At 45.1% G+C, this 13,074-nt stretch overlaps 1 protein-coding gene across 1 annotated transcript in view; it reads left to right on the top strand.

Annotated features, from left to right (window-relative positions):
* Positions 1-435: 435 nt before the first annotated feature.
* Positions 436-13,074, top strand: part of NUGGC (nuclear GTPase, germinal center associated) — a gene marked incomplete at both ends in the record, with an annotated part of 41,092 nt that continues 28,453 nt past the window's right edge. Inside the window, 6 exons of the mRNA XM_082656934.1 lie at positions 436-478; positions 4,196-4,300; positions 4,911-5,019; positions 6,055-6,277; positions 6,740-6,970; positions 9,502-9,711. Of these exons, the coding sequence (XP_082513060.1) occupies positions 436-478; positions 4,196-4,300; positions 4,911-5,019; positions 6,055-6,277; positions 6,740-6,970; positions 9,502-9,711 (921 nt within the window). The remainder of the gene's footprint in view (positions 479-4,195; positions 4,301-4,910; positions 5,020-6,054; positions 6,278-6,739; positions 6,971-9,501; positions 9,712-13,074) is intronic.

Raw genomic sequence — 13,074 nt, 5'->3', positions numbered from 1 at the left:
GGGGGTGCCGATGTCTCCCAAAGCAGCAAAGCTATATAACTTCACCTTCAAGGGTCTGGTCACTAGAGGTTTATTCTCTTTTCAGAGTGAGTTGCCTTAAAGATCTCAGTCTTTTCAGTTTAAAGTTCTATGGATACAACTACTGTTGAAAACCAATAGTCAAACATGGATTTTTGTCATATTTAAACCAGTGTGTAGTGAATTAGCTGTTGTGATGGATTTGAAAATAAATTAGAATGGCCACCACCTTTTAGAAGCTTGGGATCTACCTGGGGAGACAAAGCGTAAGCAAAATTACACGTTATTTTTGGTTTTTTGCTTTGTATTTACAATTTCTGCAGTCTACCCCTCCCACCTCCACCCTTGTACTTTGCGTGCATTTTTTTTCAGGCTGACGCTCTAAGTGGACAAAAGCAGGTGATTACACAACAGGAAATGCCAGAAACTGAAGACTGTGTGGGTCAGGAGCCGCATTCAGGTAACATCCCTACAATATCACCTGATGAAATGAATGGGAACTATTTACCATTATACAATCAAGGGCAAATGAGTTGAGACTGTATTGAACTACAGTCATCATCGTTCCTTGCTCTTTATTCAGAAGCTGCTTTCTCACGACACATTTTTAACAGTGAATGGACATCAATTATTTCAGTAACAACTAAAATACCCCATTCATAGTACAGTGGGTTGTCTGACCAGCAATTACATTTGTGATCCCCCCTCCTTTAAAAGAAGGTTCCAGGAAACCATCTTGGGTTTTCTGGGGGTAGCTCTCTCAGAACGGGCAAGGTGAGCCCCTGGAATCACTGCAGGTGCTTTCCTTAGAAGGAGAGTTTTAGGGTGAACACTGGAGTCTGTGAGGGTGGCCCCCCTTCCTAGAAGGCTGGGTGTAGGGCCCCCGGAGACAAGGAGGGAACCTTCCCTCGGAAGATGCAGGGGAGTAACTCCTATGTGCAGAAAGCAGGGTGTATCACATCCTTCATGTTTTGAGAATTGAAGAGGAAAAATTGCTTCACTCCTGGGGATGAATTCCTTTAAGGGGAAGGGATCAGTGTTTCTGGGTCAGTGGGGTAGTGCTAGCATCTGAGACGTGGCTGGGCATGAAAACTGAAGGAACTGCAACTTTGGGGACCCCTTGGTTGAGGTTAGCCCTGAAGGCGTGGGGCGTTCTGCTGGGAAGATCTGCGGCAGGTGCTGGCAACGGTCTGGATCAACACAGAGCCTGTATTGAGAGCAGTTGTCAAAAGCGACACCTTGTGGCAACAAGAAGCAACAGCAGCAGAGACTAAGGTAGACTTCTTTGGATTGCTCCTACTCGCCCCTCTGCTCTTCCTTCGAATAAATCAGTGTAAAATGCTGGAAAAGGTGAGGGAGTGCTTGAGCAATTACAGGGATGAATGAATGTGGCCAGTTCACACCAATTCATTCCGGTTACAGTTTAATATAAAACCACTACCCTTAAGTGGTTTAAATCCCAGATGAAGTACTTTTTTCCTTTCCACGTGGTTTTTCATTTTAGAAATTGAAGGAAAAGTTTAAAACCTTGTTGTTTTATCTGACTTCTCAGCGTTTGCTTTAGTTGAGAAATAAGCTTCCAAACTTTGATCAGATTAATTGCCAGTCTTTACAAAATTGAAATAAAGGCCAGGATACATGGGCTGTACTGAGACTCTTTTGTACGTGTGGCTAAGATACTGTGCAAACGTTGTTTACACAGAAGAGTTCCCGAGTTACAAGGTCAAGATCAAGGCCCTCCATCCTTTTACTTTCTTTCCACAGGCAGGGTGGAAACACGCTGGAGTTCCAAGACACCGTTTATAACATGTACTAAATTGTTCTTCAGCTGGCCTCTGGCCTAGGGGCCCAAGTTGCATGTTGGTTTCTTTTGTCTTTTTTTTAATGGTTAAAAATTATTTGCTTTATTTTGTTAAAACTTATTGGCAGATTTTCTAGAATTTCACTTGATAGCTTCAGTCATGACATATTTATAACTCTAAATGTTTTTCTTTTCCACACTCTGAGATCATGGATAAAATAGAAGAATAAGTTACAAACATCTTCCACAATATTAAACCATAATGTATAATGATTTAAAGTATTAAGACTGTAATTGTGCATCAAAAAACACTGGACTTGTAGTTTACATCCTTGGCTTTTTGTTCTTGCTGTGTCATTTGCCAGCTCTGTGCCCGTTATAACAAGTCGCTTGATCTCTCTGGAACTCTACATCTCAATTCATACATACTTTACATTGTTTTTCAATGTAAAATCCTGTGATTCTGTCACCCCCCTACTATCAATATCCAGGTTCAAAAGTTTAACCTACAGTGTATTCCCTTACTTAAGCTAAATTATTAAAGTTAGCTATTGATATTTGCATATTATAATCAAATAATCTGGGGACTTTGGAAAACCTTATCTGGCTCCACTTTTTTTTTAACTTTTTATTTTATATTGGAGTATAGCTGATGAACAATGTTGTGTTAGTTTCAGGGGTACGGCACAGTGATTCAGTTATACAGATACATGTATCTATTCTTTTTCAAATTCTTTTTTCCCATTTAGGTTGTTACGTAAGATTGAGCAGGGTTCCCTGTGCTATACAGTAGGTCCCTGTTGGTTGTCCATTTTAAATACTGCAGTGGGTACATGTCCATCCCAAACTCCCTAACTAGTGGCATGTTTTTCTTTCTTCTTTGCCCATTCCACTCCGGCATAGCCACTGAGCCAGCAACCCCTTGGTTGTTTCTAAGGCAGTCCTTAGACTGAGCCAGGATAACTTCTTTGAGCGGAGCTCACTCGTAAAGTTAGAATGCCTGAGAGAGAGGGTCTAAGGACAAGTTCTCTCAACTCTCTGTCACTGTGTGAGCATGAGGGTGCAGAGATTCCGGCTTTGGCAGACAGCTCAGGCCGTGCTGCAGTACTCTGTGGGGTGTGAACTGGCTCCAGAACACAGCAGAATCTGTGCTGGAAGATGCGAGGCCGAGGCCGCCTGAGTTATCTGGGAGACCCGCGTCTGCAGGCCAGGGGCAGAGGCTGGGCCTTCAGCTCAGGCTGCTACCCTGGGTCCCTGAGCGAAACTCCCTCTCTGTGGTTCTTGAAGGAATATGAACCCTGTGTCGTGTTCGGTTTGGAGGACTCACGCCCTTTTATGAGCTTAGAGAGTATTACTTTTGGGGTCATCTGTGTTTCCAGGTCACCTCATGGCCGTTTCCTAAGGCCCACGCCAGCCCCAGGGGCACTGGGTTAGAACCATTTCCAACAATCTTGACTCCAAAGACCCCACCTACTGCCCCTTTCTAACCAGGTGAATCCTGCCGGGGGAGTGTTTTCTAAAACTCACCCAAACACACAGTGTTGGTTACACCCTTTCCTGAGGTTTATGGACCCTTCCAGTTCTTCACTTCATAACTGATGGAAGCCACTAAAGTGAATAAATCTCTGCAGAACCGCAAAGATTTGCTTCTTGGCAATTTTTTTTTTCTCGCCCATGTAAGGAAGCGGCTGCTAATGTCTTTCAGTGAGGAAGTGGGGGGAAAGCCCCCCAGTTTAATCTCTGAAGGATGTCCACTGGGAGGGCACCCTCCAAAACTCTTGTATTACTTATATTGATATTTTTGTCAGCCGACTCATTTTACAGATGAAGAAACTGAGGCTCCGGGAGAAGAAGAGATTTGCCGTGGTCATGTGGCCTGTTCTTTCCTCTGATTCTGCTCCCAATCAATTTCCCTGTTTGAAAAGATCTCCCAGGGGCCTTTCTCCACCCCACGCTGAGCCGTCTTGGGCTTCTCTTTACACTCTCGGCACTTGGTGAAGAATATCGAGCCATTTTGTCTTCTCAGGATTCCCAAACAGGAACTTTTCATGTCACTTCAACTTATCTTCTGGGGACATACGTTGGACTCTGCGTTTTGGAACTAGATGCAGAGTCCTGGGACTCTGGGAATTAGGAATGGCCCAACAGGGCTGCTTCTGAAATGAGCTCCCGGACATCCAGGGCTGGCAGGGGTCCTCCTAGACTCTTTGGGTTTGTGTATCGATAGAGGTCAGGCAAACACAGTGACCCCCGAACAACGCAGGGGTTAGAGCGCCCACCCTGCTTCGAAGTCAAAAATCTGCATATAGTTTAAAGGTCAACCGTATACTATGCCCCCAAGACCTATAATTTTATATAACCTCTGTTTATCCCTAGTTGATGATGATTTCTTTAAAGAACCCATGAAAAAAAGAAGACGGTCAGATCGAGACCAGCGGTTCCGAGCGTTTCCCTCTGTGGAACAAAGCGCCCTTAGGGAATGTGAGTGTCCTGAAAGGGCTCTGCCACTTGTTTTAATGTGGCTCTGTTCTTTTCCAAATGTGTTAACATGCTCAAAGGAAGAGGAGGTTACATTGAGAAGCAGGATGGGACATCTCCGAATGATCCCGATCCAAAAAAGGAGGCCTCCTAGTCTCTGCAGAGATAATGTAATAGGACAGTCTATCTCTCAGAATCTGGATAGGAGGCTTCTTACAAAAAGAATCTCTTCTTGATTAGAACTGTGAATGAAAAGGGTTGTTTTGGTTCTTTCATGGGCATTTATATGACGTCCTTGCATTGTTTTTTTTCTTTTTATGACCACAGGAGAGAAGAATCTAGAAGGGCTACAGCCCATGGCGAAGCCTATGTGACTTCTGTTACACTGAGCCTCAGAGCAGGCTGGCTTCATGGGATGCCCTCATTATCAATGATTGCTCTCCCACAAGCTATCATCTCTTATGTCAGATAACTTGTTCTCTTGTTTAATTGGCTTTTCATTTCTTTTTCTTTTTTTCCTTTCTCTGTAATATTGAGCAGATTCCTCTTGTGGAGACCAAGTACTTGATCCCTGCCAGGTACACCCCAGCTAATACATCTCTATTGATTCCAGATGAAAAACTGGAGTCACGGACCAGAAGGGTTTTGAGCAACACTTACCAGAAACTCATTCAGTCTGTGTTCCTGGATGACAGCATCCCTAATGGTGTCAAGTACCTCATGTGAGTCTGACATCAGCTACCATCAGATCTTACTTGGATGTCTTTCCTTAGGTGGTGGTAGATGCTTTTCTCCAACAATGAAAGGGAATTTTCAATTAAAAACAGAGCAAAGAAAGCCAACAAGTTCTGTAGCTACGGGCCATTATTGTTATTTCCCATAGTTACCATTCATTGAGCTGTCACTGCTGCTAGGTGATCTGCTAGATACTTTATATATATCAAATTTCGTTTAAGGGTCCCAATACCCCTATAAAGTAGGAGCCGTTATTATCACCCCCATTTTGCAGAAATTGAGGCTCTGAGAGGCCAAGACATTGACCAAGGTCACACGGTTGGTAAGTGAAAGGGCCTGGAATCCAGCCCAGGCTGTGGGACTCTGAGCCTGTGCCCTCAATGGCCTGTGCCCAGCTGACTAGAAGGACTTGAGTGGTGTCAAGGCTGCATCTCCCGCCCAGTAAGACTCTTCATGTTGCTCCTAATAACACTTCACCTCTGCATAAACTTTATTTCTAAGATCAAGACTATATAATTTCCATGGAACACAAACAAGGAGACCTCACATTTATATAGACATTGTAGAGTTTGTGTAGAGTTATCATTACCAAGTATTTTTGCATAATCTCATTTGATCCTCATGACAACTCTGTATAGTAAACAGGGATGAATATTCCCCTTTGACCAGGGAGAGAACGGAGATTCAGAAAGATGCGGTGACTTGCCCAGGATTAGAACTCAGTTGTTGTTTTTTTTTTTTTTGGTACGCGGACCTCTCACTGCTGTGGCCTCTCCCGTTGCGGAGCACAGGCTCCGGACGCGCAGGCCCAGCGGCCATGGCTCACGGGCCCAGCCGCTCCGCGGCACGTGGGATCCTCCCGGACCGGGGCACGAACCCGCATCCCCTGCATCGGCAGGCGGACTCCCAACCACTGTGCCACCAGGGAAGCCCCTAGAACTCAGTTGTTTTGTGTTCTGTTCTGATGATCTCCCTACTATGCTTCGATGACCGTGACAACGAGCATTTTTAAATCGATCTAGAAACAGGCTTCTTGCCTTGATTGAAAAACCATCACTGGACCCAATCTACATCGGATTATTTGGAAGCACTGGGGCTGGGAAGAGCTCCCTGATCAATGCCATCATCCAGCAAGCCATGTTTCTACCAGTGTCTGGAGAAAGTATATGTACATCTTGTATTGTTCAAGTGAGCTCAGGCTGCTGTGAGCAGTATGAAGCCAAAATCCACCTACTCTCCAACCAGGTAAGTGTTGCCTCCCTCCCCCCCCCCTCCCTCCCTGTTATCCTCCCTCTCTCCCTCCTTTCCTTCCTCCTTCCTTCTCTTTCTTCCTTCTTCCTTTTCTTTCCTTCCCGCCCCCTCTCAGAGACTAACATTATGTTCCTTGTAAATATAGCTCACGTCTTCGTTAAACGAAAAGAACACAGTACAGAATGAGAAAGTCCAACAGAACAAGATGGGGGTTCTAGTGGGTCCTGTCTCAGCTCTTTATGGGACTTTGGGCAGGACGTTTCCCTCTTTGGGTTCCTGTTTCCTCATGGACGAAACAAGGGGGTTGGATTAGATGATCCCTGACGGGATTAGGTGATTTTAGATTTCCCGGGTATGCAGCCCCCTGCCCTCCACAGGGACGATGGATTTCTCTCTTTGTCAGTGTCTTCTGTATCTGTGTCCTGGGGGGCTTTGGCCCCCACTCTGCCTTGGCAGGAGTGGAAGCAGGAGCTGAAGAACTTGACGAAACTCCTGCACAGGCCTGAGCAGCTGGGCAGAGAAGAAGAGGATGCCTGGGACAGGGACGATGCAGTGGAGGAAGCCATTTGGAAGCTACAAATGGTTTATGGAAACGGGGTGGAAAGGAAGAGCTATGAGGAGTTACTAAGGGCAAAGCCCAAAGGAAAGATCCCCACCTCCAGAATCATCACCCTCAAGGCGGAAGAGGTGGGTTCAGGACGTCTTTATTTTTTCATGAGTCTCAAGGATAACAGTTGAATCCCTTTAGGGGATTTGGGCAAGGCACAGTGTTCTTATTGGAAATAAGTTGATACCAAAATCAGAAGTATCCATGAGAAAGTGGTTTTTCATTATTTATGGCTGTCAAATGGGAATTTTTAGTGTCTGAGTGGGGAGTTTTTGTTCACAGGAAAGACTATTTACAGTTACTTGAAGATTAATTAAGGATGCTTTTAGTGGCAAATAATTTAAAAAATAAGCCCAATTTTTAATGGCTTAAACAAATAGGGATTTATTCATTTTCTCACATAAGGAGTCTGGGGGCAGTTGGGTCTGTGGGTTGGTTCAGTGGCTCAACCATGGCCGCATCTCTCTGGTTCCCCTGACCTTCCACATCTGTTGCCTCATTGTAACAAAGTTGCTACTGACGTGCTGGACTTCACAGCTAGCTTCATGGGAGGAAGACATGGATAAAAAGGTGGCACCAACCACATCTCCTCTTTCACTGGGAAGTAAAAGCTTTCCTAGAAACACACCCAACAAATTTCCATGTAGACTTTCTTGTTCAGAACTGAGTCACATGGCCTTTCTGAGTGGAAGGAGAGTCTAGAAAAAACAAGAAGCAGACTTGCCAAGATTGGCTGAGACCAATCTCAATCCACTGCCTTCCCCAATAAACACGTAGTCAGGATGCTGCTGGTGCAGGTGAAGGGCAGGATGGATACAGGATGGGCACCTAGTAGAACAATGCCCTCTTCATTTTTATGATCAATATTCATTTTATTAAAATTAAAATTCGATTTTAAATTAAACCAGAATACACGGGCAACTAATATGTAAGTTATTAATGTTGTACATTTAAAAACCTAGTGTTCCTTGCATCTGAAAATTCCCTTTAATATATTGTTATTCCATTTGTAAATCTGGCAATTTTTGTATAAAACAAGAACAATTACTTACACCTGTTCTAAAATTTAATGTTCAGTTATCTCCTAAGTTTACCATAGAAAAGCTTCCTTTCAAAGTTAATGCTACTTACATAATTAATCAACATTTCTTTTTATAGTTCAAATTTAATATATTTGATTCTCTCAAAAAAATTGAAATACTTGACCAGGCATACTTAGAAGTCAAATGAATTAAACCTTTCAAGGCACTTAGCTCTTATATAACTAGAAAATGGAACAAATGTAGTAGCCATTTCTTATATTTAAATGGCTATTATAGTTAAAACGCATTATGCTCCTAATATCTAAAACATAGACCGAGCACGTCCAAAGAAACATAATGATGATAAAACTGGTTACTTTATCTGAATACACACAACTTACACCAAGGTATCAATATAATATTCATTTCTTCACTACTCTGTATTTAGAAATATCCCTTCCCGGTGTTACGAATCTACCCATTGAAACAAGAGGAACAGAATTAACATCTCCATGAATGAGGGCACAAATTCAGAGTTTGGGTCAGGGATTGTCGGCTGGGGTGAGGGAATCTGAGTTTCCCTTCCAGAATGACTCGCCTCCACCAGTTTATTGAGTGGAGCCCTCTTCTTACAGAAAGCCCATGCTTTTTCTTTTATGTTGCTCTTTTTGTATCTCCTTTATTTTTTAATCAAAATATCTTAAAGAACTTTTATCATTTCCTCTCTCACAATTTCTTGTGATTCGATTAGAATTGATGAAACCTCTTACTCCCTACCCTGCAATTAAATCAGATTGCAACAAATCCTCTGACTTAATCTCAACTCTCTTAAGAATTTACTTTATCTTTCTTTCAGGACCATTCTGTAGATATTTATTAACAATGACCACTGTGCATCCCAAATCTTCTCTCCCCTGAAGTATCCCATAGAGATTCGCTGCCATACATAGTAGCTGGCATGAAGATGTCATTGTACCAAGATATGTTTCGTGAAAAACAACAGGCTGAGAGTGATCCCCCGTCTCACCCACCATCATGAAAACATCCTGGAAATGCCTATATGTCAATATATTTTTTTGGTACTTGGAAGATAAATTTTTAAAATCTTTTTGAAGATCAACTTCAATTTTCCATCTGGAAAATATGGTCACCATCTCACCATCCATTTTCCACAGTCAGGGCTTTCTGGTAATGAACATGCTCACATTAACCATGTGGGAAGAATCCTCTCTCTCTCAAATTTAGAATATTGCATATGACTTCCATTAGTTTTAGAACTGGAATGGAATTTAGAAGATACACTCATTATCCAGTGAAGCTATAACTTTCCTGAAGCCCTGTTCTAACTGACTTTGTTTTCTGAATCTGTCAGTTAAGGAACTTGAACTTCCTGATCTCCAGTATCCTTTCTGGTTCTGAGTCTAGACCCTTCCAGGCTGGATCTGAGGCCTCCTGGTGCCTGTTGCCCAGGTGCTGCTTTTCACGTTTCTCGGTGGACCTTCGGTGAACCTGAGTCACAGCCCATTCAGGGTAGACGTGCTGGGAGAATGTCTGGTGTGTGTGACCTGTCACCTGTCCCTCTTCCTCAGGCAGGAGAGCTGTCTCTCAAGCTGGACCCCTACATCCGGACTCAGAGGAGAGGCTGGGATGAAGGATCAGCTGAGACACAAATCTGGCCCTTGATCAAGCTGGTGGAAGTGACTCTTCCCAAATCGGAGCTGATTCCAGAAGGCGTTGTGCTGGTGGACATTCCAGGCACAGGCGACTTCAACAGCAAGAGGGACGAGATGTGGAGAAAGGTGATTCTCTTTCATACGGCTTTGTTCCCTTCTCTCCTCAACTCCAACACCCTTTCTAAAGCAGCAAAGAATGCTCTGCTTTCCGCTTACAGGATTTTATGAGCTCATCGGAGTTAAATTCTTCCACGTTCTAAGCCTCAGGGCCATGGCAGGATATGGTTGGCCAGAGAAATTGGGGAGGGAGGAATCATGAGTATGTGACAGATGAAGAGGGCCAGCAATAAAGTTGTCCAAGAGTGAGCAGAGGAAACAAGGACAGAGCAGGAGAGGGAGGCCCAGATTTGGGTACCAAGCAGAGAAGCCAATAGCCACGCACCAAGGAACCAGGAGGCTGCTCCCATGTTCGGTTGTAGGGAAGAGAAACTCACTAAAGCAAATCCCAAGTCAAGAAGGGTTAATCAAAAGGCTATCAAAGGATCTCACGAGACACAGCCAGGCCCCAGGCCCACCTATCAGGCTGGAAGCAGCTATTTTCTCGCTCATCCTCTGCCTGGTCTCTTGTGACTCTGTTTCTCTTTGTACATCTGTCAGCTGAGTCCTGCTTCTCCCTTAGCCATTAGCGCCCATGTTGTGGAACAGGACCGCCTTAGCTGCGTCTCTGAATGATACTGCTGTTCCTGTGCCTGTCACTGCCTGACTATAGTCTCTATGTCTTTTAGTTCAAATTCCTCAGAAGGAAAATCTGATCAATTACCACCCAGCTAAGGATCAACTCTCTCTGGATTAAGTATCCATCCCTAGTGTAGTCAGCTGTGCCCGAAGGGGGTCACTGAGATGAAAGTGGGTAGGAGTTCAATTCCCAGCAAATGGAGCATAAGCTGATCGGGGGCCCCCCCAGATGTGTCCACAGCCAGAGAGTTAAGCATTAGGGCAGTTTGAGCTGCACCTAGTGATTAGAGGCTGGGGGATTTTTAAGAATTTATCTCTTTGTTAATTTGCTTTCTGTTCATCAGACACATACAATATGTAAGACTATGTACTAAGCACTGAGGATGCAAAGACTATAGCTAATAATAATGAGAGCTGAGCTAATTTTATAGCTCATAACCCATGCAAGAAGGCTCAAGAGCCTCTCTGCTGTCAACCTCTACTATATCCTACACGATAAACGACACAAAATGAAGAGTGAATGAACAGATACAGAACATGCCCTTTTATGTTAAGACGTGTGTGCGTGTGTAATGTTTGCAAATGCATAGCAAAAGTCAGATCCTGCCTTCTGGTAAGATACACACCCAACTGTTAACAGCAGCTTCTGTGTCTCCTACCGCTCTTTACTACAGACACCTCTGTATTGTTTGTATATTTTGCCTGAACATGTATTATCTTTACCACTAAAAAGACGAAAACAAAATAAAACAATGTGAATGCGAAGCGGAGCCTTCCCTCAAGGGGCTTAGAGTCTACTAGGAGAAATGAAACATGCAGATGGTGACATGTGTGGCAGAAAATGATGTAAGAGAAGCTCAAGGAGCTATGAGCTCTCAAAAGTCGAAATCACCTCCAACCAGAGAGCTCATTCCTTCAACAAATAGCCACTGAGCATCTCCTCAGTTTTATGATAGGCTCTGGACGGACGGAGACAAAGTCCTTGCCCTTGGAAGGCTCGTAGTCCAGAGGGAATGAAATACACTAATGAACAAACCCCGTTACTTAAAAATGCGAGCACAAGGTGATGACTTCATGTGGGAGGTGGGTGAGGTTTCAGAGTGGAGTGGATACAGATGCTCAGCCTCCCCCAGGTGGAGGAGGCAGGTGGGAGTGGGACCCCGAGCACCGTTTGCAGCACTTGCGGAGCCCAGAGGGCTGAGGGCGTGGGGGAAGGATGGAGAGAGGCGCAGAAGCCAAGCCTGGGAAAGGTGGGGTGGGCTTTAACACCATGCTTCCTGGGGAAGCTCGAAGGACAGGAGGGACTCGGGTGAGTGATAGAGAGAGAAAGGCGTCTTAGAAGGAGCTCAGGAGTGCAGGGTGGGAGGGAACACGGGGCACAGGACCAGAGCCGGAAGAGACTGGGAAGGAGGGCCAGTGTCTGTGAGTCACGATCAGTGCAGTGACTGCCAAAAAACTTGCTGCGGGCCCACTGCTTCTCTGTTACAGGTAGACTTTAAATTCAGCAGATTTGCGCTAAATGAATGACAGTGGGCCGGGGGAGCTTTGTGACTGTGGTTTCCGATAAAGATCAGGATGACAGCTTACAGATGATCAGCCTATGCCCTGATTTTACAGATAAGGAAATGTAGGCTGAGAGATGGGAAGTCATTTGCTCAAGACCACACATCTACCGAGTGGCAGAATTTGAACCAGAGAGCAGGTTCCTGCCTTTCCAGCTGAGGCTCTGTCTCTCACCCCCCAGGACATCCCCTAACAGTTCTTTAAGGGAGAGGCAGTCCCAGCATCCTTCACCCTTGGTGGTCTGCTCAGGCCTGGCCGGGAGAGCCTTTGTTTCTGCAGGGTTTCAGCTCTGGGAGTGGAATCGCCAACCTCCTCTAGTTCCAGGCCAGTCCCAGGGAGCGACAGCCTGAGGAGGTGGCCGGCCTCTCTCACAGGATGGAGCCATGGCTGCTGCCAGTTCAGATACACTGGGCACCATATCAAAGGCTGCTCAGAACAGAGGAACTCTGAGGAGGTGGGGCTGAAGCGAAGTGATGGCTCCCGGCCTGCTCTGCTTGGTCGCAGCTCCCCTCCGCGCTTGTGGTTTTGTGATATCCTCTCATGAGAAGTTACTAAAGACACCCCTCCTTCCAGGGAGAACAGAACACGATGCCTCGCCCCCACCTCCCCAGCTGCCCAGCAGTACCTTCCCTACACTAAAACCATTAAGAGCTCAGACGTCCCTGTGCTGCCTGAGTCACCTGACCTCTTGGAGGCCCATTCTCGTTGTGGGAAGAGAGGAGGGCGGCGATGGCAGGGGGCCATCCTACCCACTCCCAAATCCAGTGGCTCTTGTCTTATAGATCTGCTTTTTTCCGGTGTTTTCTGTGACTCTAATTTTACCAAATCCTGGCAGTCGGGAGCTTTGTGTAGGGCCTGAAATTTAACCAATGCAACCTTTATGATTGCATTTCTCTTCTCTTTTAATAAACATTTATTAAGCACCTGTAGTTTACCAGGACCAGGGGAATATAAAAGTGAAAGAGGCCCTGCCCTAGAGGAGGAGCTTCATCTTCCACAGCCTGATGGCATAACCTGAAGCATCCCTAAATTGGTTATAATTTGGGAAGTGGGAGGGAGCGATTGGTTTTATTTTCCTGCCCGAATGTGAGTCCATCCATGTAGGGGAGGAAGTTCAGGACCCATAGCTGTGTGGCCTTAAGCTGATCCTTTGCCTCTCGGGGCCTGCCATGTACCTTCTTTATAAAACAA

This window comes from Grampus griseus (genome assembly GCF_964374135.1).
Source record: "Grampus griseus genome assembly, chromosome: 6".
NCBI lineage: Eukaryota > Metazoa > Chordata > Mammalia > Artiodactyla > Delphinidae > Grampus > Grampus griseus.
This window is presented reverse-complemented; position numbering and strand designations above follow the sequence as displayed.